At 41.3% G+C, this 26,899-nt stretch overlaps 1 protein-coding gene across 1 annotated transcript; it reads right to left on the bottom strand.

Annotated features, from left to right (window-relative positions):
- Positions 1-7,945: 7,945 nt before the first annotated feature.
- tmprss13b (transmembrane serine protease 13b) lies at positions 7,946-25,208 on the bottom strand. The gene is made up of 13 exons (XM_014196941.3): positions 25,012-25,208; positions 18,543-18,711; positions 18,203-18,313; positions 17,806-17,931; positions 13,948-14,074; positions 13,704-13,799; positions 11,057-11,100; positions 10,731-10,890; positions 10,283-10,461; positions 10,098-10,196; positions 8,707-8,849; positions 8,384-8,539; positions 7,946-8,161 (listed from the first exon to the last, which is right to left on the bottom strand). Exons 1-13 carry the CDS (start codon positions 25,024-25,026, stop codon positions 8,147-8,149), a joined length of 1,440 nt encoding a protein of 479 aa, XP_014052416.1. The 5' UTR covers positions 25,027-25,208; the 3' UTR covers positions 7,946-8,146.
- Positions 25,209-26,899: the final 1,691 nt, after the last annotated feature.

The following is a 26,899-nucleotide window of genomic DNA, read 5'->3' as shown; positions in this document are numbered from 1 at the left end:
CCTGGAGGTGTGTTGAGTCATTGTCTGGTTGAAAAATAAATGATAGTCCCACTAAGCGCAAACCAGATGGGATGGCGTATCGCTGCAGAATGCTGTGATAGCCATGCTGGTTAAGTGTGCCTTGAATTCTAAATAAATCACTGACAGTGTCACCAGCAAAGCACCCCCACACCGTCACACCTCCTCCTCCATGCTTCACGGTGGGAACCACACATGTGGAGATCATCTGTTCACCTACTCTGCGTCTCACAAAGACACAGCGGTTGGAACCAAAAATCTCTGATTTGGATTCATCAGATCAAAGGACAGATTTCCACCGGTCTAAGGTCAATTGCTCGTGTTTCTTGGCCCAAGCAAGTCTCATTTTCTTATTGGTTTCTTTGCAGAAATTTGACCATGAAGGTCTGATTCACGCAGTTTCCTCTGAACAGTTGATGTTGAGATGTGTCTGTTACTTGAACTCTTTGAAGCATTTATTTGTGCAATCTGAGGTGCAGTTAACTCTAATGAACTTATCCTCTGCAGCAGAGGTAACTCTGGGTCTTCCTTTCCTGTGGCGGTCCTCATGAGAGCCAGTTTCATCATAGCGCTTGATGGTTTTTGCGACTGCACTTGAAGAAACTTTCAAAGTTCTTGACATTTTCCGGAATGACTGACCTTCATGACTTGAAGTAATGAAGGACTGTCGTTTCTCTTTGCTTATTTGAGCTGTTCTTGCCATAATATGGATTTGGTCTTTTACCAAATAGGGCTATCTTCTGTATACCACCCCTACCTTGTCACAACTTAACTGATTGGCTCAAACGCATTAAGAAGGAAAGAAATTCCACAAATGAACTTTTAACAAGGCACACCTGTTAATTGAAATCCATTCAAGGTGACTTCCTTATGAAGCTGGTTGAGAGAATGCCAAGAGTGTGCAGAGCAGTCATCAAGGCAAAGGGTGGCTACTTTGAAGAATCTCAAATATAAAATATTTTTTTATTTGTTTTACACTTTTTTGGTTACTACATGATTCCATGTGTTATTTAATAGTTTTGATGTCTTCCCTATTATTCTACAATGTAGAAAATAGTACAAATAAAGAAAAACCCTGAAATGAGTAGACTGGAACTGTATGTTCTCAGAACGTTAGTCGACCTGTCCAAACTTATGACTGGTACTGTAGCTAAACATGTTCACCACACACACACACACACTCACACACGCATGCACACACACACACAATTACAACTGAAGCTGTGTTAGTTCCTGTGCTAATTGATGTTGAGGAAACAGCTGACAGACATTTCGTGTGTCAGAGCAGGAACTTCCCCCTTTTAGTTTGTCATTGAGGCCTGTTGGAGGGTTAACAGATTACTTATTCACAGGCCTACATCCATCAACCATCAGCTTCCATACATCTCAACTACACTCATGTACTGAGGTCACTGGAAAATCCATACACTACACTGTAGTCAATAGACAATTACACTCTCGTTCTCATTAGCAATTGATTATGAGCAGAAGAATGTTACCCATAATCATTCATGATGTTGAATCATGCGTTTAGAGTATGATGTAACAAAGTAATACATTCAAACTCAAATAATGACAAAATACATCTTCATTTCAATTGACACAGTCATAGAGATGGAAAAGCAGAATCGATCATTCAGTTGTATTACACCAGAAAGTGTGCATAAGTTGAAAAGCATCAAGGAATCATCTGTGCCATTTATTGTGTCATGTTAACGTATTTAAAAAAAAAAGATCAATATTTCACATCCTTCAACTCTCAGCCATCCCGAACAACAACGTTTGGGGAAATGACAATGACAAGTGGAATCAACAGGAGTGTCTTCGTAGCAATGATCAATTAGTGGATGTTGCAACTATTGAATCTGAATTCGGTAAATTACTATCAGAACCCAAAATATATCAACCAAAGATTCTCCTGTTTCTATTAAGAATTGTACACCTCTGATTGTAAATTCACACCAAACCAGATTGAGTCATTTTTTTAAATGTTAGAACTCATCTTCACTCAATTTAGGAAGCCGGCTTGCTGGGAGCCCACATCACTCTCCATGAACTCAAAAGGGCATTGGATAACATGAATAAAGGCACCTGGTTGGGACGGTATTCCTCCTGAGGTCTGTTTAAGATTTTGGAAGACATTAGGTTCACTGTTACTTTAAATGATTAACACAGCCGTTCACAAAGGTTCATTTGGAAGGGGTGTAAATACAGCACTAATTTTGCTTTTATAAAAAAAAAGGTAAGGTCTCCACCCAGTGCTCTCACTAACACCCTCTTATCATTGATAAATGTAGATATTAAACTATTTTCAAAAATTCTGTCATCCTGTCTCGAAACCTACTTACCGAAATTGGTACATCTGAATCAAAGCGTGTTTATTAACATACTATTATCTTCAGATAACCTCCGTCTATTACATTTCTTATATTCTTCATCAAAAACTAAAGTTCCTTGGGCAGTTCTATCTCTCGATGCAGAAAAAGCTTTTGATACCCTAGAATGGTTATATCTTTGGAACATATGGGACTTGGCTCCAATTTCATCAATATGATTAAAATACTATATGTCAATCCCTCAGCCATAGTAATAACAGGCAATACAGTGACTTGCGAAAGTATTCATCACCCTTGGCGTTTTTCCTATTTTATTGCATTACAACCTGTAATTTAAATAGATTTTTATTTGGATTTTATGTAATGGAAATACACAAAATAGCCCAAATTGGTGAATTGAAATGAAAAAAATAACTAGTTTCAAAAAATTCAAAAACATAAAAACCTGAAAAGTGGTGCATGCATATGTATTCACCCCCTTTGCTATGAAGTCCCTAAATAAGATTTGGTGCAACCAATTACCTTCAGAAGTCACATAATTAGTTAAATAACGTCCACCTGTGTGCAATCTAAGTGTCACATGATCTGTCACATGATCTCAGTATATATACACTTGTTCTGAAAGGCCCCAGAGTCTGCAACACCACTAAGCAAGGGGCACCACCAAGCAAGCGGCACCATGAAGAGCAAGGAGCTCTCCAAACAGGTCAGGGACAAAGTTGTGGAGAAGTACAGATCAGGGTTGGGTTATAAAAAAATATCTGAAACTTTGAACATCCCACGGAGCACCATTAAATCCATTATTAAAAAATTAAAAAACCTAAACCTGCCAAGAGAGCGCCACCCACCGAAACTCACAGACCAGGCAAGGAGGGCATTAATCAGAGAGGCAACAAAGAGACCAAAGATAACCCTGAAGGAGCTGCAAAGCTCCACAGCGGAAATTGGAGTTTCTGTCCATAGGACCATTTTAAGCCGTACACTCCACATAGCTGGGATTTACGGAAGAGTGTCCAGAAAAACGCCATTGCTTAAAAAAAAATAAGCAAACACGTTTAGTGTTCGCCAAAAGGCATGTGGGAGACTCCCCAAACATATGGAAGAAGGTACTCTGTTCAGATGAGACTAAAAATGAGCTTTTTGGCCATCAAAGAAAACGTTATGTCTGGCGCAATCCCAACACCTCTCATCACCCCGAGAACACTATCCCCACGGTGAAGCATGGTGATGGCAGCATCATGCAGTGGGGATGTTTTTCGTCAGCGGGGACTGGCAAACTGGTCAGAATTGTAGGAATGATAGATTGCGCCAAATACAGGGAAATTCTTGAGGGAAACCTTTTTCAGTCTTCCAGAGATTTGAGACTGGGATGGAGGTTCACCTTCCAGCAGGACAATGATCCTAAGCATACTGCTAAAGCAACACTTGAGTGGTTTAAGGAGAAACATTTAAATGTCTTGGAATGGCCCAGACCTCAATCCAATTGAGAATCTGTGGTATGACTTAAAGATTGCTGAACACCAGCGGAACCAATCCAACTTGAAGGAGCTGGAGCAGTTTTGCCTTGAAGAATGGGCAAACATCCCAGTGGCTGGATGTGCCAAGCTTATAGAGACATACCCCAAAATACTTGCAGCTGTAATTGCTGCAAAGAGTGGCTCTACAAAGTTGTAATAAGGGTCGTCTAAAGGAGACCAAAATGCGGCGTGTGAAGTGCTCATATTTACTTTTAATGAAAACACTTTGCAAAATAACAAAACGACCAATAACAGTCCCGTCAGGTACAAACAACAAAACGGAAAACAACCACCCACAAAACCCCATGAAAAACAGGCTTCCTAAGTATGGCTTCCAATCAGAGACAACGAAAAACACCTGCCTCTGATTGGAAACCATACCCGGCACCAACATAGAAAATACAACATAGAACGACAATCTAGACAACAAGGCACAATTAAGACCTGGAGAAATATACTTTACTCTGTGAAGAACAATCTTGGCTAAAGCCCAACACTTAAGTGATAATGCCAGAGAAGCCGGTGTTTGGAGGATATATTGGCACAGGTGTTGTTAGGCCTGAGACTAAGTTGAGGGCCGGCAAACCGTGCCAATATATCCTCCAAACACCAACTTTGAGGGAATTATCACTTTTATACAATGTGTTACCAACATTTTCAAATAATGATTGGCATATTTTCATTAAAAACGTTATTTTCATGAATTCATTTATACTATTTCATCCTTCCACAAGATATTGTCCCGACATAAATCTAGGGTTGCTACCCAAGCCGGCTGTCCGTTTGTTCTATCGGTTCAGTTGCTAGAGATGCGACCCTGTCGCTCAGTCTTTTTATTTCTGTATCTATGGATGCAACCCAGTCGTTCATTCTAAATGTTGAATTGCCATACTGGCTGGCAACGCTCTTATCCCTTGCTTGCTAGCCAGCGAACTATGGCTAATTTACAGTCACGTCAAAAAATGCAGCCAGAGTAACAGCAAAGTAGCCACATTTGCATTTGTTTAAACTGTTTTCTTTGACATTTATTTGGCTACATCCATAACAATGAGCTAATGAGGTATGATTTCGCCTGGCATAGAAAATGTTCTCACTTGTCAGAACACTGCTGTTCAGAGGAGCTAGCCAACAGCACAGCTAACACAATCACTTCAAACTGAAGCTGGAAAGACTGCAAACTGGCTGCATTTCATTTTGTTTTAGCCTTTTTTCAATTGACATTTCTTTGTATATATCCATAAAAATAATGCCAGCTGATTCATGATTTAGACTGGCTGAGAAACGCTGCCTGCCTGTCTGGCTGTCTGTCTCGTCCCAACTCTATAAACATTCATTACTATAGGACAGCTGGAGATGGAATTTGAATATTGAAACAATTTCACAAATGTCAGAGAGACAGACAGCAAGGTTTATACAAATCTCCGCTGTTGAAAACGAAATGTTAGTGTAAAAGAAATGCGAGATAATGTCTAGATGCTTTTTATAGTGGAGATCAAGTTTATAAATGACCTGGCTGGGCTGATGAGACAGTGGACTGCACAGTCAGATGGAACAGAGTAAATAGGCATTTTAAAGTCATAGATTTAGCCGGTGGTAACTCGTGGAATAGACACTGACTGGAATTCGGTTTTAACCAATCAGCATTGAGGATTAAACCCACCCGTTGTATAAATACAAATAAACAACCCATAAGGCCCAACAGATGAACAAACATATACAGTACATATATACATACGTGTATACAGTCAGGTCCAGAAATATTTGGACATTTAGCATGTGAAATTAAATAATGAATATGAGCTGAAAGTGCAGACTTTCAGCTTAAATGTAATGGTATTTACATCCAAATCAGGTGAACAGTGTAGGAATTACAGCTTTTTTATATGTGGTCCCCCCCTTTTTAAAGGGACCAAAAGTAATTGGACAATTGGCTGCTCAGCTGTTCCATGGGCAGGTATGTGTTATTCCCTCATTAGTTCATTTACAAGTAAGCAAATAAAATGTCTAGAGTTTTTTTTTTCAAGTGTGGCATTTGCATTTGGAATCTGTTTCTGTTAACCCTCAATATGAAGTCCAAAGAGTTGTCACTGTCAGTGAAACAAGCCATCATCAGGCTGACAAATCTAAACAAACTCATTAGAGAGATAGCTAAAACATTAGGTGTGGCCAAATCAACTATTGGTACATTCTTAAAAAGAAAGAATGCACTGGTGAGCTCAGGAACACCAAAAGGCCTGGAAGACCACAGAAAACAACTGTGGTGGATGACAGAAGAATTCTTTCCCTGGTGAAGAAAAAACCCTTAACAACAGTTGGCCAGATCAAGAACACCCTCCGGGAGGTAGGCGTATCAGTGTCAAAGTCAACAATCAAGAGAAGACTTCACCAGAGTAAATACAGAGGGTTTACCACAAAATGTAAACCATTGGTAAACCTCAAAAACATGAAGACCAGATTAGAGTTGGCCAAAAGAAACATCTAAAAAGCCTGTACAGTTTTGGAACAACATCCTATGGACAGATGAGACAAAGATCAACTTGTACCAGAATGATGGGAAGAGAAGGGTATGGAGAAGGGAAGTAGCTGCTCACGATCCGAAGCATACCACCTCATCTGTGAATCATGGTGGAGGTAGTATTATGGCGTGGGAATGTATGGCTGCCAATGGAACTGGTTCCCTTGTATTTATTGATGATGTGTCTGCTGACAAAAGCAGCAGGATGAATTCTGAAGTGTTTAGGGCTATATTATCGTCTCAGATTCAGCCAAATGCTTCAAAACTCATTGGACTGCACTTCACGGTGCAGATGGACAATGACCCGAAGCATACTGCGAAAGCAACCCAATACTTTTTTAAGGCAAAGAAGTGGAATGTTCTGCAATGGCCGAGTCAATCACCTGACCTGAATCCAATTGAGCATGCATTTCACTTGTTGAAGGCAAAACTGAAGGCAAAACACCCCAAGAACAAGCAGGAATTGAAGACACCTGCAGTAAAGGCCTGGCAGAGCATCACCAGGGAAGAAACACAGCATCTGGTGATGTCTATGGGTTCCAGACTTCAGGCAGTCATTGACAGCAAAGGATTTGCAACCAAGTATTAAAACTCACAATATAATTTATGATTATGTTACTTTTGAGCCGCTAAAATTGGGGGGGGGTTATGTATAAAAATGGTTGTAATTCCTACACGGTTCATACAATAAATTTGACAAAACCCTTAAATTAAAGATGAAAGTCTACACTTAAAGCACATCTTGATTGTTTCCTTTCAAATCCATTGTGGAGGCGTACAGAGCTAAAATGATGCAAATTGTGTCATTGTCCAAATACTTATGGACCTGACTGTATATAGACAGTGTACAAAACATTATGAACACCTGCTCTTTCCATGACATAGACTGACCAGGTGAAAGCTATGATCCCTTATTGATGTCACTTGTTAAATCCACTTCAATCCGTGTAGATGAAGGGGAGGAGACAGGTTAAAGGATTTTTAAGCCTTGAGACAATTGAGACATGGATTGTGTATGTGTGCCTGACAGAAGATTTAAGTGCCTTTGAATGGGGTATGGTAGTAGGTGCCAGGTGCACCGCTTTGTGACTAGCAACCCTAGTTGCTAGGGGGTGAGAAGGGGGGGATTTGAATGGAGACATGTTGACTTGGTGGGGTTGAGGGAATGGGATGGGAGGTTGGGGGTGGAGGTCCACGTCTTTGTCTTTTCCTGTTTATGCTGAATTTATTATAAAATCTGTATGTATTTCTTACAGTTTTTCTTCTTTTGAAGAAACCACAAGTCCAAAAAAACTACCAGTCTACGGGTACAGGTTTTAAAATGGATAATGTACCTGTAAGCCCCCAACAATAAGAAACAGGCACAGCAGTAAGGTTTATGTGAAGATGGGGTATAATCGGAGACAGGTTATTCGTTTTAGAAGAGGTTGCAGTGTGAGTGAAATATATTCCTCAGAGTATTGCACAAATATGCTCAACACTGTTTCCGGAGAACAATGATCAAATACATGCAAAAATGGATCCTAGTCTACATGATCAACATTATAAGACAGCAGATATCACATAGAAAAATATTTATTGCAAGCTGCTGACAACAATAAATAAATACAAAAAAACAAAACATATATAGGCTTAAAGGCACGTAACGTGACGAGCCTTCCATTCCCTGCCAGTGTTGCAGGTTTCACACCAGTCTCAATCTCATTGTCAGGTCCAAAATACATGTTGAGCGTCCTTGGAAGACAGCAGCTGTGGTCACATCACGGTATTGCTTGCTGGGAGGTGGAGAGTGAATGAACATGTTCAGGATCATCATACTAATAACGCCATCCTATCTCAACCTTCATTCTGACATTTAAAGATGAAGATGGATATGAGTACCCTCTGAAGCAGTACTGGTGAAAATGAACTTAATTATTGATTGAATACCACCCCGGTGCTGAGGTTTTCTGCCTGAGCATTCTCTTCCCAGTGGTCCGGGGAGCTCCTTTCCTTACCTGCATCTTACTGTAGACCCAGGGCAGCAGGCGGCTGACACGACTATAGACCCCCGGGCTGTCTCTCTTGCCACAGCTAATCCCCCAGCTGGTCACCCCCGCCAGGTACCAGAGCTGGTCTGAGTCTTTACACACCAGGGGACCACCACTGTCCCCCTAGAGGAGGGAGGGAGTGGTAGGGGGAGGGGGAGAAGAAGAGGGAGAGAAGAAACAGCAGAGAAGGGAAGGAGGGAAGAGAGAGACACAGGGTAAGATTTGTGGACTTCATGTAAGAAACTATGTGGAAGTAGCTACTGCCTGATTGGTTTTAGTGTCCCACTCACCTGGCAGGAGTCCTTGCCTCCCTTCATGTCTCCAGCACAGAACATGTTCTGAGAGACCATACCATTGTACGCTGTGTTACTGTTACACGTGCTGGAGTCAATGATGTCCACAGTCACCGCCATAAGAATCGTGGAGCCACGAGCTAAACAGCAAACAAATGACATGCAACAATTTAGAATATCACACCAGATTGCATCATGTTTTCTATCATATTTCTCTTTCCCCCTGCTTGTTCATCCCAATGCCAATCAGCAGAGGTGTGGACTCGAGTCACAAATATGATGACTTGCAACTCGACTTTGACTTTAACACCAATGACTCGTGACTTTACTTGGACTTGAGCCTTATGACTCGACCTGACTTAATACCGTCCCAAGCTCAAATATTTAAAATTATGCTATTAAAAAAAGTGTGCAGCGCATCAACTCTTCATATAACGGATTACAGTTTGAATCGGACAGCAGCCAATCAAATTGTACCAGCTGAGAAAAAGTTGTGCCTGGCAGTGCAGAGGAACGTCGGCGGGTGAATTCAGATGGAGCCCTTGGAAAGATGATACCGCAAATTATTATTTTCGGATATAAAGACTACGCTGTATCAACAAAAAACGGATTGCAACTTGCAAAACATGCGGGAAGAAAATTACAGATGGAGGCGCAACAATTTCCAACTTTGTTCGACATTTGAAGCTGCACAAAGAACGTTAAGTCGTGGCTAATTTAGCCGACAGCTATATATTTTATTACTTTACTAGTGTATCATGTAGGCTAACGTAACGTTAAATCAATGAGCCTCCACACAGTCAGTCAGTGCGGGAACGTGATCATTGCACCCAAGATTGAGCTACAACTGGCTAGGCAGTTGGTAGCCTGGCTGCCTGATGTTTCTACTGTTCCTATAACCATTGACATACGTTAGCCTACTGTAACCACACAGAGAGTGTGTGTGTGTGAAGGTTGGGCGATTGTGTACAAGCCTACATCGCCCGATTGCGCCCCATAGCGATCCTCGATAGTTGATCACTATTGGGGAGGGGGGGGGGGGGGCTTTCTCATGGCTACCCATGTATTTCCATGGAAATATAAAGTTTATTTGGAAAGTAATGAATACATAGATATTTTTAAAAGCATTCATGATTTGTGTAAATGTAAAATACTAACTATTACTCTTTTTAAAAATATGAAATGGTTTTACATTTGGTGAAGAGCACATTATGACTTGTTTAGGACTCGAAACTCAAAGTTTAGGACTTGAGACTTGACTTGTTACTTGCCTGTCTTGACTTGGGACTTGAGTGCTAAGACTTGAGAATTACTTGTGACTTATAAAACAATGACTTGGTCCCACATCTGCCAATCAGCCCCGAACTGTCACAGCATGGGTCACTCACCTGCCCCCGCTTCTGTTGTCCCAAATCCAGAGGTCCAACATCTTGTTCCAGGGGAGAAGATCTTGTCATAGGCAGGCAGACACACAGGCTGGATGTTTTCTGAAATAACAAACATAGACACGTTATGATGCTAAAGGTGGTATAAATAATCATATAATATATTGTTAGGTTAAAGGTGAACTCACTGGAGTAGTCTACACGCTGTGTGAGTTTGAGAAGGGTGATGTCATTGTCGTTGGTTTTGTCATCGTAGCTCTCATGGACAATGATCTTCTCCACCATATAAGGGCGAGGCAGCACCATCTGAGAAACCATGCCCACATACACACGCCAGTTATTGGGCACCAGGTACGATGAGACCATCCTAGAGAGAGTAGAGTTGTTAGGTCACTGTCTTCACTGATCACTGTTCAGCCTAAGCACTGTGCAGTCTTAGCTAGCTCCCTTCAGTTAGCTTTATTCAGTTCCAGCTCTGTTCTGTCCTTGTTATATCCCAGTTGTTTTTTGTCTTAGCATTGTTAGGTTTCAAGAGTTTTCTATATGTTCTGTTTTGTATCGTCATTACTGTTCTGCTTTACATTGTTTCATTACAGTTCATTGTCCATTGTCTGCGGTGTTGTCTGTTGTACTGACCTGGGGAAGCAGTGGGCTGCTGTCACCACAAAGTCAGGAGCGATCAGCGTGCCCCCGCAGGTGTGAGAGCCCTGAAAGTGGAGGCTGACCTGCCAAGGCCAATCGCCCAGATTCGCTGCTGATCCCCCTATGATTCTGGACGACTGCTGCCTGCCACAGTCTACCATGGGGACAGAGAGAGGGAGTGAGTCGATCCGTAGTGCTAATACAGTATGGGGATTTGTCCTCTGTTCATCAGGAGAGCGAGATTAATATCTTTATCGAGCTTGAAAGACCGATGGTTGCCTTTGTGCATTAACTGCGAGAATGTAAAGATCGTTACTCACCGATACACTGCAGGGAGACAGTGTCATTGTTAGGGCAGGATGAGCTACAGAACACAGAAAGAAAGTCACAGTAAATCAGGTCACCAATGAGGTCACATGTTTTCTTTGTCTTCCCCACTTACTCCATCTAATGATCAAATACTTGGCTCTGTTTGATACTTTTGGTATCTTATCATAACATATAGTATATGAGAAGTGACATAGTGAATGATGACCAGGTGGTGTCTGAGAAAGTCCCGGAAGAATGCCAAGGACTCCAGTGACCCCAGCCACGGACTGCTCTCTCCATGTTACCACCTGCATCTTAAGAGGCTATTGCACTGACTCTTCACACCTGCGCCTCTTCACACATCTCAACATCAACTATTCAGAGGAGACTGCGTGAATCAGGCCTTCATAGTCAAATTGCTGCCAAGAAACCACTACTAAATGACACCAATAAGAAGAGACTTGCTTGGGCCAAGAAACACGAGTAATGGACATTAGACCAGTGGAAATCTGTGTCTTTGTGAGACGCAGAGTAGGTTAACAGATGATCTCCGCATGTGTGATTCCCACCGTGAAGCATGGAGGAGGAGGTGTGATGGTGCTTTGCTAGTGACACTGTCAGTGATTTATTTAGAATTCAAGGTACACTTAACAAGCATGGCTACCACACTATTCTGCAGCGATACGCCATCCCATCTGGTTTGCGCTTAGTGGGACTATCATTTGTTTTTCAACAGGACAATGATCCAACACATCTCCAGGCTGTGTTGACCAAGAAGGAGAGTGATGGAGTGCTGCATCAAATGACGTGACCTCCACAATCACCTGACCTCAACCCAAATGAGATGGTTTGGGATGAGTTGGACCACAGAGTGAAGGAAAAGCAGCCAACAAGTGCTCAGTATATGTGGGAACTCCTTCAAGACTGTTGGAAAAACATTCCAGGTGAAGCTGGTTGAGAGAATGCCAAGGGTGTGCAAAGCTGTCATCAAGGCAAATGGTGGCTACTTTGAAGATTCTAAAATCTATTTTGATTTGTTTAACACTTTTTTTGGTTACTACATGATTCCATGTGCTATATGTCATAGTTTTGATGTCGTCACTATTATTCTACAACATAGAATGGTGTTAAAATGGCATGTTTTTAACACATGCAAAGCTGTTAATTTTAGTTTATTCAAACAGACCCAATTTTTAAGGAAACTAGCTCATTAAGATTAGGTGTGGACAATTAGTGGGCACGGCCAATACACCTGAACACATTTAACAAGATAGAGAATAAAAATAGTTTGTTGACGCTAAGAAAGGAATGCATTTTTTAAAATAACATTCTTAGAACGTTTTTTGAACAATACTAATGTTTCTTGTGTTATTTATGGAAATTTGTCTTAATGTTCTGAGACATGACTTCAAATCGAACCATGAGGAAACCTGCAGAAAATGTTATGCGGAAGTACTGAAACTCCCACAGAAGAACGTTGTTTCTTAATGTTCCCGGAACAATTTGAGAACATTACTTTAAATAGAACCAGGAGGAAACCTGTAGGAAACATTATGCTGAAGTTCTGAAATTCCGTATGGTTCTCAGACGTGGGAATTTCAGTGCTAGCTAGGTATCCTGCACCATTCCCAGAAGGTTGTATGCAAAATAACCATAGGACAGCCACGCTCTCACCAAGCTCTAAGAAACATATGGTTCTCAGAACGTTATGTGCTAGCTGGGTCTCCACTCACCCACTCTCACACCCACACACATGCACAGTCATAATTGCTGTTACAATTTAATGCTATTCATTTTAAGATGCTCAACCATGTCACAATTCACTTTAGCACATTTCATAGTTTATATTGTATATATTTACATCTCCATTTTTTTACTACTTTTTTATTACTTATTTGTGAATATTATTTTGTGTGCTGCACTGTTGAGGAGAGCTGGCAAGTAAATATTTCACTGTACCCTTTACACTCTGTATCCTGAGCACGTGACCAATAAACATTGATTTGATGGCCCAAGAAGAGGCTTACTTAGTGTGTGATATAATATACACTGAGTATACCAAAAATTAGGAACACCTTCCTAATATCGAGTTGCAACCCCTTTTGCTCTCAGAACAGCTACTATTCGTCCGGGCATGGACTCTACAAGGTGTCGAAAGCGTTCCAGAGGGATGCTGCTCCATGTTGACTCAAATGCTTCCCACAGTTGTGTCAAGTTGGCTGGATGTCCTTTGGGTGGTGGACCATTCTTGATACACACAGGAAACTGTTGAGCATGAAAAACAGATGCAGTTGTTGACACAAACCGGACCGCCTGGCACCTAATATCATACCCGTTCAAAGGCACTTAAATCTTTTGCCTTGCCCATTCACCCTCTAAATGGTACACACACACAATCCATGTCTCAATTGTCTTATGACATAAAAATTCTTCTTTTACCTGTCTCCTCCCCTTCATCTTTACTGATTGAAGTAGATTTAGAAGGCGACATCAATAAGCTTTCACCTGGATAAGCTTTCACCTGGATTTACCTGGTCAGTCTATGTCATGGAAAGAGCAGGTGTTCTTAATGTTTAAGCCTGTTCTTGGGTAATAATTGATATGGCACTTTGCATAATATGCAAAGAGCTGTTGACGAGTGTGTTCAGAAGCACTTACCTTACTGACACCTTATCCTGGATGGTGTTGGAGGTCTTCCCTGTCACAGTGAGAGTGGTAGAGGACTCAGCTTTCACCCTGCTAGTGTTATGACTCCTAAATAAGTAGATGTAGAGAGAAGTTTATGTACACGTCCCGACATCACAACCTAACACACTAAACCCATTGACAGGTATGGTTGAACAGGTTTGCACAGTTCAGCCTTTCGACCACAAGAGGACAGCAAAAGAGGGGAAGATCTTACACTCTGAAGCCTAGTTGAGCACAGGTCTGGTCAGCCAGGCCCTTGTTCCAGCCACTGTAACACACAGGGAGGAAATTACCAGCGCTGCTTGTCTTCACCTGGAGACCCCCTTTCGACCCGAACCTTACTGGATGATACACAGATACATCACTCAACTAGAACATCACTCAACTAGAACATCACTCAATTAGAACATCACTCAACTAGAACATCACTCAACTAGAACATCACTCAACTAGAACATCACTCAATTAGCACATCACTGAATCACACAAATACATGACTCAGCAGTTAGAACCTCACAGGATCACACAGATTCATCACCCAGAACATTACAAATCCATTACACATCTAGAAAGGTTCCCACTGGACACAAACTGGTTGAATTAATGTTGTTAAAACGTAATTTGTCAATGCATTGTGATGTGGAATCTACGTGGAAAATACATAGATTTTTTTTATTTTTTATCATCAACTGTTCTTTTAAGGGGAAAATTTCAACCACAGGATTATGTCATCATTGTAACCATTTTTGAACATAGACAAACCTTGAATGTGTACATTTGAAACAACATCAGTTCTTCGATATACTTTGCCTTCAGAGAGTATTCAGACTCCTAGACTTTTTCCACATGTTGTTGTGTTACAGCCTGAATTTAACATGGATTAAATTGAGATGTGTTGTCACTGGCCTACACACGATATCCCATAATGTCAAAGTGGAATTACATTTTTAGAATTTTTCTGAAATTAATAAAACATTCAAAGCTGAAATGTCTTGAGTCAATAAGTATTCAACCCCTTTGTTTTGGCAAGCCTAAACATGTTTATGAGTAAAAATGTGCTTAACAAGTCACATAATAGATGCATGGACTCACTCATTGTGCAATAATTGTGTAACATGATTTTTGAATGACTACCTCATCTCTGTACCCACACATACAATTATCTATAATGCACCTCAGTCGAGCAGTGAATTCCAAACACAGATTCAAGCACAAGGACCAGGGAGGTTTTCTAATGCCTCGCAAAGAAGGGCACCTATTAGTACTTGTGTAAAACAAAAATATATTGAATATCCCAATGAGCATGGTGAAGGTATCAATTACACTTTGCATGGTGTATCAATACAAAGATACAGGCATCTTTCCAAACTCAGTTGCCGGAGGGGAAGGAAACCGCTCAGGGATTTCACCATGATGCCAATGGTGACTTTAAAACAGTTACAGAGTTTAATGGCTGGGATAGGAGAAAACTGAGGATGGACCAACAACATTGTAGTTACTCCACAATACTTACTTAATCGACAGAGGGAAAAGAAATAAGCCTGTACACCATACAAATATTCCAAAACATGCATCCTGTTTGCAATAAGGCGCTAAAGTAAAACTGCTAAAAAGGTGGCAAAGAAATGTACTTCATGTCCTGAAAACAAAGCGTTATGTTTGGGGCAAATCCAACACAACCCATCACTGAGTACCGCTCTTTATATTTTCAAGCAATGTGGTGACTGCATCATGTTATGGGTATGCTTGTCATTGGCAAGGACCAAATATAAATGGAATGGAGCTAAGCACAGGCAAAATCCTAGAGGTAAACCTGTTTCAGTCTGCTTTCCAATAGACACTGGGAGACAAATTCACCTATCAGCAGGACAATGACCTAAAACTTAAGGCCAAATATACACTGGAGTTGCTTACCAAGACGACATTGAATGTTCCTGAGGTGCCTAGTTACAAATTTGACTTAAATTGTCTTGAAAATCTATGGCAAGACTTGAAAATGGCTGTCTAGCAATAATCAACAACCAACTTGACAGAGCTTGAAGAATTTAAAAAATAATAATATGCAAGCTGTTAACGCTGCCAAAGGTGATCCTATCGTATCGAGCGGGGGTGTAAAATACTTATGTAAATGAGATATTTCTGTATTTCATCATACAAATACAATAACTTATTAAAAACATGTTTTTACTTTGTCAATATGGGGTATTGTGTGTAGATGGATGAGAACAAAATCTATTTAATCAATTTTAGAACAACAAAATGTGGAATAAGTCAAGGTATAGGAATACTATCTGAAGGCTGTGATATACTGTATATCAGTGCCTTCAGAGGCTGGGCAGCACCTCCTCCTTGAAAGTTGACATACAGCTATTCAGTTGGTCTCCCATCCAAGGTTTTAACCAAGCCCTGATAAGCTTGAATATTTGGCACTGACTACTACATGTACCAATGTGCGATCATGAGAAGGATTTTTGAGAGACCTCTTAATAACTAAATATATTAAAGTCATTCCAAAGAGTAGATTTAACAGAGAAAATTAAATGTAACCATACTTTATAAGTCAAATATCATCAATGATACTATTTTGGCCTATATAGCATTTGCAAAGTCATCAACAGCTATTGTTTCAATTCAACCCAGGGTTCAACTAAAAATAGACAACACATATAGGCCTAGGGCATACAAGCTTTAGTTGATTTCAACTTCAATCTCCAAGTTAATCATTAATATGTTGTATTCACATCTCCAGCGCAACCAAAAATCCAAGTTAACGAATAGGTCAAAATCAAATCAACATTTTTCTAAGTGCATTTAAAGTTTGATTAGACTATATTTAGTCCTATTCTTTAACTTGGATTTTTGGTTGAGATGGCGACGTGAATCCAACATATCAATTATTAATTTGTAGACAAACTGAATATTGAATTGAATTTAGTTCGATATGCAACCAAATATCAACATTTGAAGGCGATGTACTGTATTTTCTGCTTGGATAGTTCCATCTGTGCCACTGACTTAGTCTGGTTTTAATTCCAATTTGTCTACATATTAATAATTTATATGTTGGATTCAAGTCTCCATCTCAAACAAAAATCTAAGTTAAAGAATAGTAATAAATCAAACTTTAAATGCACTTTAAAGGAAGCTTGATTTAATTTAGATTCTTGGTTGAGATGGAGACATAATTCTAGACAAACTGGAATTTGTTGACAACCAAACACAATTCAATATCACTTTTCCAATACAGTAAACAGCCTAGTCAACAAGTTAACAAATGATTTGTTTTAAAGTAAAGAATAGGATTAAGCCAGTGGTTCAGATTAAACTATCCAAGCATTAGATATCAATTAAATATTTATATTTGGTTGTGTTATCAACCAAACACAATTTAATTTAAGACTATAAAGTTAAGACTATAAAGTCAAGTTTAAAGTTAAGACTATCTTACAAATCAATGTAACAGCATTTATTCAGCCTGAAAATGAGCATTACATCAATGGCCACATTTTGAGATTAGCTACTGTAACTATAAATGTATTTTTATGTGATAATAGAAAGCGTGCATGTTCAAGCTAACATGCAAAGGTTGCAGCTCTTCACATTTGCTGTAATAATCTATGCAGAATCTTGAACAGCATTGATCAACTACAACCCAGGTCATTTGGTTGTGCTATTAGATGAAGTACAATGATACACATTCATCTGTTGTAATAAATACAACATATCTGACATGGCATTCCCATTTGAACTTTGTTGTGCTTTTAAACTGTTGAAAGTGCAGTGATAAAACATTTAGTTGCCAACTTAACCAGAAATCTGACTAAACCAAACTTTTCCATTGGAATTTGGTTGTGCTTTTAAATGGTTGAAAGCATAGTCATATAACATTGGGAATTCAACAAACTTCTGCCTGTCTTTTTGAGTGGGTGAATAAAGGTTGAAATCTCATCGATCAACGCCTCAACCAAATATGACCCACATTTCCACATAGAAGTGACGTGGTGTGCCCAGCGTTTTGCTTCTATTTTTGTTACTGACAACAAAAACTAGGTGTAGCGACAAGGGTACTGACCACAATTGGTCTCATCACTGCCCAGTTTGCAGTCCCGTCGGCCGTCACACTCCACTGTGTTGGAGGGGCAACTGTCTTTCTCCATCTCGCTCAGGGAGCCAGACATCAGGGATGGGCCATAATGCACTGGACAGAGGTCAAAGGTCAAAGAGAACTAGTAAAAGGATATGCAGAGCCATGGAAGCCCCCATGGTAATGCTTAATACATACCAACACAATATCATATATATTGCATTCACACGATACCCTAAATATGGAATTTATGATTGTCATAAATGTACACATATTTAATAGTTACATTATGTCCATGTTAGATTATGTTCTATTGTATTACATTATGTCCATATAGTTTAATGTTGTACTGTATGAGTCCTCTGTAAGTTATTGGTTGGGTTACCTCCCAGCCAGATAGCGATAGCGAGGAGGACCAGCAGTAGGGTGGTTCCTCCTGATCCTCCGTAACAGCAGCAACGGTTCCCACATGATAAGCACTTTTTGCGACGTTGGGCTGCAAGGGGAGACCAGGGACATTTTTCAGTTTACAGTTTGATAACGTTGGGAGGCAAAGTTGGGAGGCAAAAAAGCTCAGGATTAAGAAAGAGAAATGTTTCGGATATAGAAAGAGAGATTTGCATTACAGAGATAGAGAGATGTCGCCCTCTCATAGAAATAGTTAGGGGCAGGAATGTACTGCATATCAAGGATTGAAGAAGTAGAAGGGAACACTAGGAACTTACGGGCGCCCTGGGAAACATGGACGACATTTACATGTGCCATAGGCTGGGGGATGTAGTAAGGCTGAGAAGGGGGGTCAGACATCCCTCTGGCCCCCACCACCTCTCCATACTCAGGAGGGGGCTGGGTGGGCACTGCTACTGAGTAGTATGGGGGTGGGCAGTCACTGTTCTGAGGGGAGAAGGAAGAGGAGAGTCAGGTGGGTTCTCATTGGCATTAGTAGGCTATGTACCTGATCAACTTCTAAACACAGGCAGGCATATAATATGGACATCTGAAGCTTAGCTCTAGCCTGAATCCTACACCACCCTAACACATTCAGACAACTGATCAAACCTATAAAAACAGGACATATTGTACAGTGGACAGAAAAAGGAGCATCCATTAGAGAACCATACTAGACTGGACCTGTGGACCTCCAGTGTCTCCTCAGTGAGGTTCCCTTGTGTTTTTTTGTTGTTGCTATTCACATGCCTGATGGACACTTAGGCAATCACAAACAGACAGTTATGCACCATGACCTAACATGTGATTATAGATCTGGACACATCAACAGCTAAACACAAGGAAGGACAACAGGTTCCCCAAGGATGCACTTGTTCTTATCTCAAAAAATAGCTGAATGTTTCTTAGAATTGTTACTATGACACCAGTTTCATTGTATCAATAATAGTTCCAATTTCTCAAATTATTTGATGTCTTATAAATCAATCTGCTATTTTTTATTTTTTATTTTATTTCACCTTTATTTACCCAGGTAGGCTAGTTGAGAACAAGTTCTCATTTGCAACTGCGACCTGGCCTAGATAAAGCGTAGCAATTCGACACATACAACAACAGAGTTACACATGGAATAAACAAAACATACAGTCAATAATACAGTAGAACAAAAGAAAACAAAAAGTCTACATACAGTGAGTGCAAATGAGGTAAGTTAAGACAATAAATAGGCCATGGTGGCGAAGTAATTACAATATAGCAATTAAACACTGGAATGGTAGATGTGCAGAAGATGAATGTGCAAGTAGAGATACTGGGTTGCAAAGGAGCAAGATAAATAAATAAATACAGTATGGGGATGACGTAGGTAGATAGATGGGGCGTTTACAGATGGGCTATGTACAGGGGCAGTGATCTGTGTGCTGCTCTGACAGCTGGTGCTTAAAGCTAGTGAGGGAGATATGAGTCTCCAGCTTCAGAGATTTTTGCAGTTCGTTCCAGTCATTGGCAGCAGAGAACTGGAAGGACAGGCGGCCAAAGGAGGAATTGGCTTTGGGGGTGACCAGTGAGCTATACCTGCTGGAGCGCATGCTACGAGTGGGTGCTGCTATGGTGACCAGTAAGCTGAGATAAGGCGGGGCTTTACCTAGCAGAGACTTGTAGATAACCTGTAGCCAGTGGGTTTGGCGACAAGTATGAAGCGAGGGCCAACCAACGAGAGCGTACAGGTCGCAATGGTGGGTAGTGTATGGGACTTTGGTGACAAATCTGATGGCACTGTGATTGACTGCATCCAGTTTGTTGAGTAGAGTGTTGGAGGCTATTTTATAGATGACATCACCGAAGTCTAGGATCGGTAGGATGGTCAATTTTACAAGGGTGTGTTTGGCAGTATGAGTGAAGGATGCTTTGTTGTAATATAGGAAGCCGATTCTAGATTTAATTTTGGATTAGAGATGCTTAATGTGAGTCTGGTAGGAGAGTTTATAGTCTAACCAGACACCCAGGTATTTGTAGTCCACGTATTCTAAGTCAGAGCCGTCCAGAGTAGTGATGCTGGATGGGCGAGCAGGTGCGGGCAGTGATTGATTGAATAGCATGCATTTAGTTTTACTTGCATTTAAGAGCAGTTGAAGGAGAGTTGTATGGCATTGAAGCTCATCTGGAGGTTAGTTAACACAGTGTCCAAAGAGGGGCCAGAAGTATACAGAATGGTATCATCTGCGTAGGTGTGGATCAGAGAATCACCAGCAGCAAGAGCAACATCATTGATGTATACAGAGAAGAGAGTCGGCCCAAGAATTGAACCCTGTGGCACACCCATAGAGACTGCCAGAGGTCCGGACAACAGGCCCTCCGATCTGACACACTGAACTCTATCAGAGAAGTAGTTGGTAAACCAGGCGAGGCAATCATTTGAGAAACCAAGGCTGTCGAGTCTGCCAATAAGAATGTGGTGATTGACAGAGTCGAAAGCCTTGGTCAGGTCGATGAATACGGCTGCACAGTAATGTCTCTTATCGATGGCGGTGATGATGTCGTTTAGGATCTTGAGCGTGGCTGAGGTGCACCCATGACCAGCTCTGAAACCAGATTGCATAGCGGAGAAGGTACGGAGAAGGTATTAATAGAAAGTGTCATTGTCTGAAGCCAGTAACCAGAAATGTTTACCTAAAATTGTTTCCTCTTCTTGATAAGGAAGAAACCTACTATTTTGTTCCCCATCAGGAGACTGAAAAGATTTGGCATGGGTCCTCAGATCCTCAAAAGTTTCTACAGTTGCACCATCGAGAGCATCCTGACTGGTTGCATCAATGCCTAGTATGGCAACTGCTCGGCCTCCGACCGCAAGGCACTACAGAGGGAAGTGCGTACGAACAAGTACATCACTGGGGCCAAGCTTCCTGCCATCCAGGATCTCTATACCAAGCGGTGTCAGAGGAAGGCCCTAAAAATTGTCAAGGACTCCAGCCACCCTAGTCATAGACTGTTCTCTCTGCTACCGCACGGCAAGCGGTACCGGAGCGCCAAGTCTAGCCCAAGAGGCTTTTAAACAACTTCTACCCCCAAGCCATAAGACTCCTGAACATCTAGTCAAATGGCTACCCAGACTATTTGCTACTCTCTGTTATTATCTATGCATAGTCACTTTAATAACTCTATCTACATGTACATATTACCTCAATTACCTCGACTAACCGGTGCCACTACACACATTGACTCTGTACCAGTTCCCCCTGTATATAGCCTCGCTATTGTTATTTTACTGCTGCTCTTTAACAACTTGTAACTTGTATTTCTTATTCTTATTCGTATTTTTTAAACTGCATTGCTGGTTAGGGGCTTGTAAGTAAGCATTTCACTGCAAGGTCTACCTACACCTGTTGTATTCGGCACATGTGACTAATAACATTGTATTTTATTTTGATAAAATGTTTATCTGATGTTGCTGATTAAGTTCTGCTTGTTCAAACAGCAGAACTGATTAACAAAGACTGTAGGCTACAGGTGTGGTATATGACAAACATTGATATGGGAGGTGTGTTTATAAGTGCATGAGATGATCTTAACAATATTCTACCACACACACACATCAGTGTTACGGAAACATGGCTCACTCGGGATACGTTATCAGAGTCGGTACAGCCACCTGGTTTCGCGCCGACAGAAACAAACATCTCTCTGGTAAGAAGAAGGGCGGGGGTGTATGCCTTATGATTAACGAGTCGTGCTGTGATCATAACAACATACAGGAACTCAAGTCCTTTGTTCACCTGACCTAGAATTCCTTACAATCAAATGCCGACCACATTATCTACCAAGAGAATTCTCTTCGATTATAATCACAGTCGTGTACATCCCCCCACTTCAGCTCAGCATTTAACACCATAGTACACTCCAAACTCGTCATTAAGCGCAATGCCCTGGGTCTGACCCCTCCCTGTGCAACTGGGTCCTGGACTTTGACGGGCCGCCCCCAGCTGGTGAGGGTAGGAAACAACATCTCCACCCTGCTGATCCTCAACACTGGGGCCCCACAAGGGTGCGTTCTCAGCCCTCTCCTGTACTCCCTGTTCACCCATGACTGCGTGGTCATGCACGCCTCCAACTCAATCATTGGTAGGCTTGATTACCAACAACGACGAGACGGCCTACAGGGAGGAGGTGAGGGCCCTTGGAGTGTGGTGTCAGGAAAACAACCTCACACTCAACGTCAACAAAACAAAGGAGATGATCGTGGACTTCAGGAAACAGCAGAGGGAGCACCCCCCTATCCACATCAACAGGACAGTAGTGGAGAAGGTGGAAAGTTTTAAGTTCCTCGGCGTACACATCACGGACAAACTGAAATGGTCCACCCACACAGACAGCGTGGTGAAGAAGGCACAACAGCGCCTATTCAAACTCAGAAGGCTGAAGTAATTTGGCTTGTCATCTAAAACACTCACAAACTTTTACAGATGCACAATCGAGAGCGTCCTGTTGGGCTGTATCACTGCCTGGTACTGCAACTGCTCCACCCACAACCGCAAGGCTCTCCAGAGGGTAGTGAGGTCTGCACAACGCATCACCGGGGGCAAACTACCTGCCCTCCAAGACACCTACACCACCCGATGTCACAGGAAGGCCAAAAAGATCATCAAGGACAACAACCACCCGAGCCACTGCCTGTTCACCTCGCTATCATCCAGAAGGCAAGGTCAGTACAGGTGCATCAAAGCGGGGACCGAGATACTGAAAAACAGCTTCTATCTCAAGGCCATCAGACTGTTAAACAGCCATCACTAACATTGAGTGGCTGCTGCCAACATACAGACTCAAATCTCTAGCCACTTTAATAATAAAAAATTGGATGTAATAAATGTATCAAGTCACTTTAAACAATGCCACTTTATATAATGTTTACATACCCTACATTACTCATCTCATATGTATATACTGTACTCTATACCATCTACTGCATCCTGCCTATGCCGTTCGGTCATCGCTCATCCATATATTTATATGCACATATTCTTATTCACTTGTGTGTATTAGGTAGTTGTTGTGAAATTGTTAGATTACTTGTTAGATATTACTGCATGGTCGGAACTAGAAGCACAAGCATTTCGCTACACTCACATTAACATCTGCTAACCATGAGTATGTGACCAATAAAATTAGATTTGATTTGATTTGCTATGAGTAATGTGGGAAACGCTGAGAAGTGATTGCACCAATACATTGACCCTAGTGAGCGAAAATCTACTCAGTGGACACAGACCAGAATGGTAAATTACTGATCAATGAAACACAATTGAATTTACTAAAAACAATTGAAATACAGGATCCAATTCCATGAAATACAAATGGAAATGCCTCAATCTTCCACTAACCATACATTTAAATAATGTCCACTACATGACCAAAAGTATGTGGACACCTGCTCGTCGAACATCTTATTCCAAAACCATGGGCATTAATACGGTGTTGGTCCTCGCTTTGCTGCTTTAACAGCCTCCACTCACAGGCTTTCCACTAGATGTTGGAACATTGCTGGGACTAGCTTCTATTCAGCCACAAGAGTATTAGTGAGGTCAGGCACTGATGTTGGGTGATTAGGCCTGACTCGCAGTCGGCGTTCCATTTCAGCCCAAAGGTGTTCGATGGAATTGAGGTCAGGGCTCTGTGCAGGCCAGTCAAGTTTTTCCACACCGATCTCAACAAACCATTTCTATATGGACCTCGCTTTATGCACGGGGGCATTGTCATGCTGAAATAGGAAAGGGCCTTCCCCAAACTGTTGCCACAAAGTTGGAAACACAGAACCTTCTAGAATGTCATTGTATGCTGTAGAGTTAAGATTTTCCTTCACTGGAACTAAGGGGCCTAGCCTGAACCATGAAAAAAAAAAAACATTATTCCTCCTCCGCCAAACTTTACAGTTGGCACTATGCATTGGGGCAGGTAGCGTTCTCCTGGCATCCGCCAAACCCAGATTCGTCCGTCGGACTGCCAGATGTTGAAGCATGATTCATCACTCCAGAAAACGCGTTTCCATTGCTCCAGAGTACAATGGCAGCGAGCTTTACACCACACCAGCCGACGCTTGGCATTGTGATCTTAGGCTTATGAGCGGCTGCTCAGCCATGGAAACCCATTTCATTAAGCTCCCGATGAACAGTTTTTGTGCTGACGTTGCTTCCAGAGGCAGTTTGGAACTCAGTAGTGAGTGTTGCAACCGAGGACAGACGATTTTTACACGCTACACGCTTCAGCACTTGGCGGTCCCGTTCTGTGAGCTTGTGCGGCCTACCACTTCGCGGCTGAGCCGTTGTTGCTCCTAGATGTTTCCACTTTACAGTAACAGCACTTGCAGTTGACTGGGTCAGCTCTAGCAGGGCAGAAATTTGATGAACTGACTTGTTGGAAAGGTGGCATCCTATGACGGTGCCTTGTTGAAAATCACTGAGCTCTTCAGTACGGGCCATTCTACTGCCAATGTTTGTCTATGGAGATTGCATGGCTGTGCACTCGATTTTATACACCTGTCACCAACGTTGTGGTTGAAATAGCCGAATCCACTAATTTGAAGGGGTGTCCACATACACTACACGGCCAAAAGTATCTCAAACATGCAGGGACATCAGGTAAAAACTAAACCGGACAATGTTTTGTTTCAAACCTAAGAGTTTTTCCTACGAAGTTAATAGGTCAATGTTGCCAATTGGACATGTCTGATGAGTTATAGAACAGAGTAAATCCACCTACCTGGTCTTGTTCCATCTGTGTGTTTGGAAGCCTACAGTCACTGTGGCCCTCAACGGGGACTGAGGTGGCCTCACTGGGATATGGGTCAATTCTACAGGAGAGATTCTATAGCTTGGTAAGTCTCTGTCCAGTCTGTCCGTTCCCTGTGCTTCAGTGTCTCCGCCTGAATCTGAACTCCATTCACACTACAGGCTAGTATCCAATCCTCTGTCCCTCCCTCCACCTTTTCTCTTCAATGCTGGCCAAACTGGTTCTGTCATGGAAAGTAGGTGACACAATTTGTGATTCATGCACAGCCAGCAGAAACACGTTAATGAAGCTGAATTTTAATGTTGTTTTCTAAAGAGATAATTGGAATGACTAAAAACAATTACAATATCTTAGATTATCTATGAAGATTAAACATAATTCACTTCACATAGGTATGAATGTGTTGTAAGATAAAAAACATTGTATTATTTAAAGTTTATTTGGATAAGAACAAGTACAAATTGACACATTGAACAAACCATCATGAATCTGAAATAGCTATAATGGGTGCCTTTTCAGCACTTGTCAACAATACCCCAGCACAGACAATTTAACGTCCATTCCACGTTGGTTCAATGTAATTTCATTGAAATGAAGTGGAAACAACGTTGATTGAACCAGTATGTGCCCGGTGGGACAGGTGCTATAGGAGGGTGATTTGTACACACAATGACTGAACTACATTCCCTTTGGTTACATAAATAAAACCAGAAATGTCCCAACTGTGGATGTTTTTGAGAGTAGAATGATTACTATCACTTCACTACTTTACTATCACTTCTTAATCCAAAACATTACCGCAAATACACCTCTCCTGATCAGAATAACAAACAAACTATGTTTTGCTTTCAGTGGATATATATATATTTTTTAATTAAGCAAATTACTCCACTGCTGTTATCCTTATCCTAATGACAACAAAGGAGTAGATTCTTGCTCAATGGAATTACAAGGCAGGAGCAGGTTTTACCAGAGACAGTTTCTGTGGACAGAGACAAAGAAGGAGGGTATGACTGTATGACTATGAGTGGGGTGTGTGTGGGTGTGTGTACCAGATTGTCCACTGTGTTTGTATAGGTCTGACAAATATATTGTTTTTATGTATGTACAGTACCAGACAAAAGGTTTGTACACACCTACTCATTCAAGCATTTTCCTTTATGTTTACTATTTTCTACATTGTAGAATATTAGTGAAGACATCATGTAGTAACTAAAAAAGTGTTAAACAAATCAAAATATATTTGATATTCTTCAAAGTAGCCACCCTTTGCCTTGATGACAGCTTCGCACACTCATGGCATTCTCTCAACCAGTTTCATGAGGTAGTCACCTGGAACACGTGTGCCTGGTTAAAAGTTCATTTGTGGAATTTCTTTCCTTCCTAATGCGTTTGAGCCAATCAGTTATGTTGTGACAAGGTAGGGGTGATATACAGAATATAGCCCTATTTGGAAAAAGGCCAAGTCCATATTATGGCAAGAACAGCTCAATTAAGCAAAGAGAAACGACAGTCCTTCATTACTTTAAGACATGAAGGTCAGTCAAGACATGAAGATCAGAACTTTGAAAGTTTCTTTAAGTGCAGCTGCAAAAACCATCAAGCGCTATGATGAAACTGGCTCTCATGAGGACCACCACAGGAAAGGAAGACCCAGAGTTACCTCTGCTGCAGAGGATAAGTTCATTAGAGTTACAGAGTTGCTTCACAGAGTTCAAGTAACAGACACGTCTCAACATGAACTATTCAGAGTAGACTGCGTGAATCAGGCCTTCATGGTTGAATTGCTGCAAAGAAACCACTACTAAAGAACACCAGTAAGAAGAAGAGACTTGCTTGGGCCAAGAAACACAAGCAA

The sequence above is a fragment of the Salmo salar genome, chromosome 04, assembly GCF_965601325.2.
Source record: "Salmo salar chromosome 04, fSalSal1, whole genome shotgun sequence".
Lineage (NCBI taxonomy): Eukaryota > Metazoa > Chordata > Actinopteri > Salmoniformes > Salmonidae > Salmo > Salmo salar.
The sequence above is the reverse complement of the archived record's forward strand: the minus strand, read 5'-3'. Positions and strand labels throughout refer to the sequence as shown.

Excerpts from the sequence above, each read along its gene's own strand:
- tmprss13b (XM_014196941.3), bottom strand. Across the intron at positions 18,314-18,542 it reads CCATGTTTCCCAGGGCGCCC|CCCAACGTCGCAAAAAGTGC; the intron begins GTAAGTTCCTAG and ends CTCCCCTTGCAG. Across the intron at positions 10,891-11,056 it reads TGTCTCCCTGCAGTGTATCG|ACTGTGGCAGGCAGCAGTCG; the intron begins GTGAGTAACGAT and ends TCCCCATGGTAG.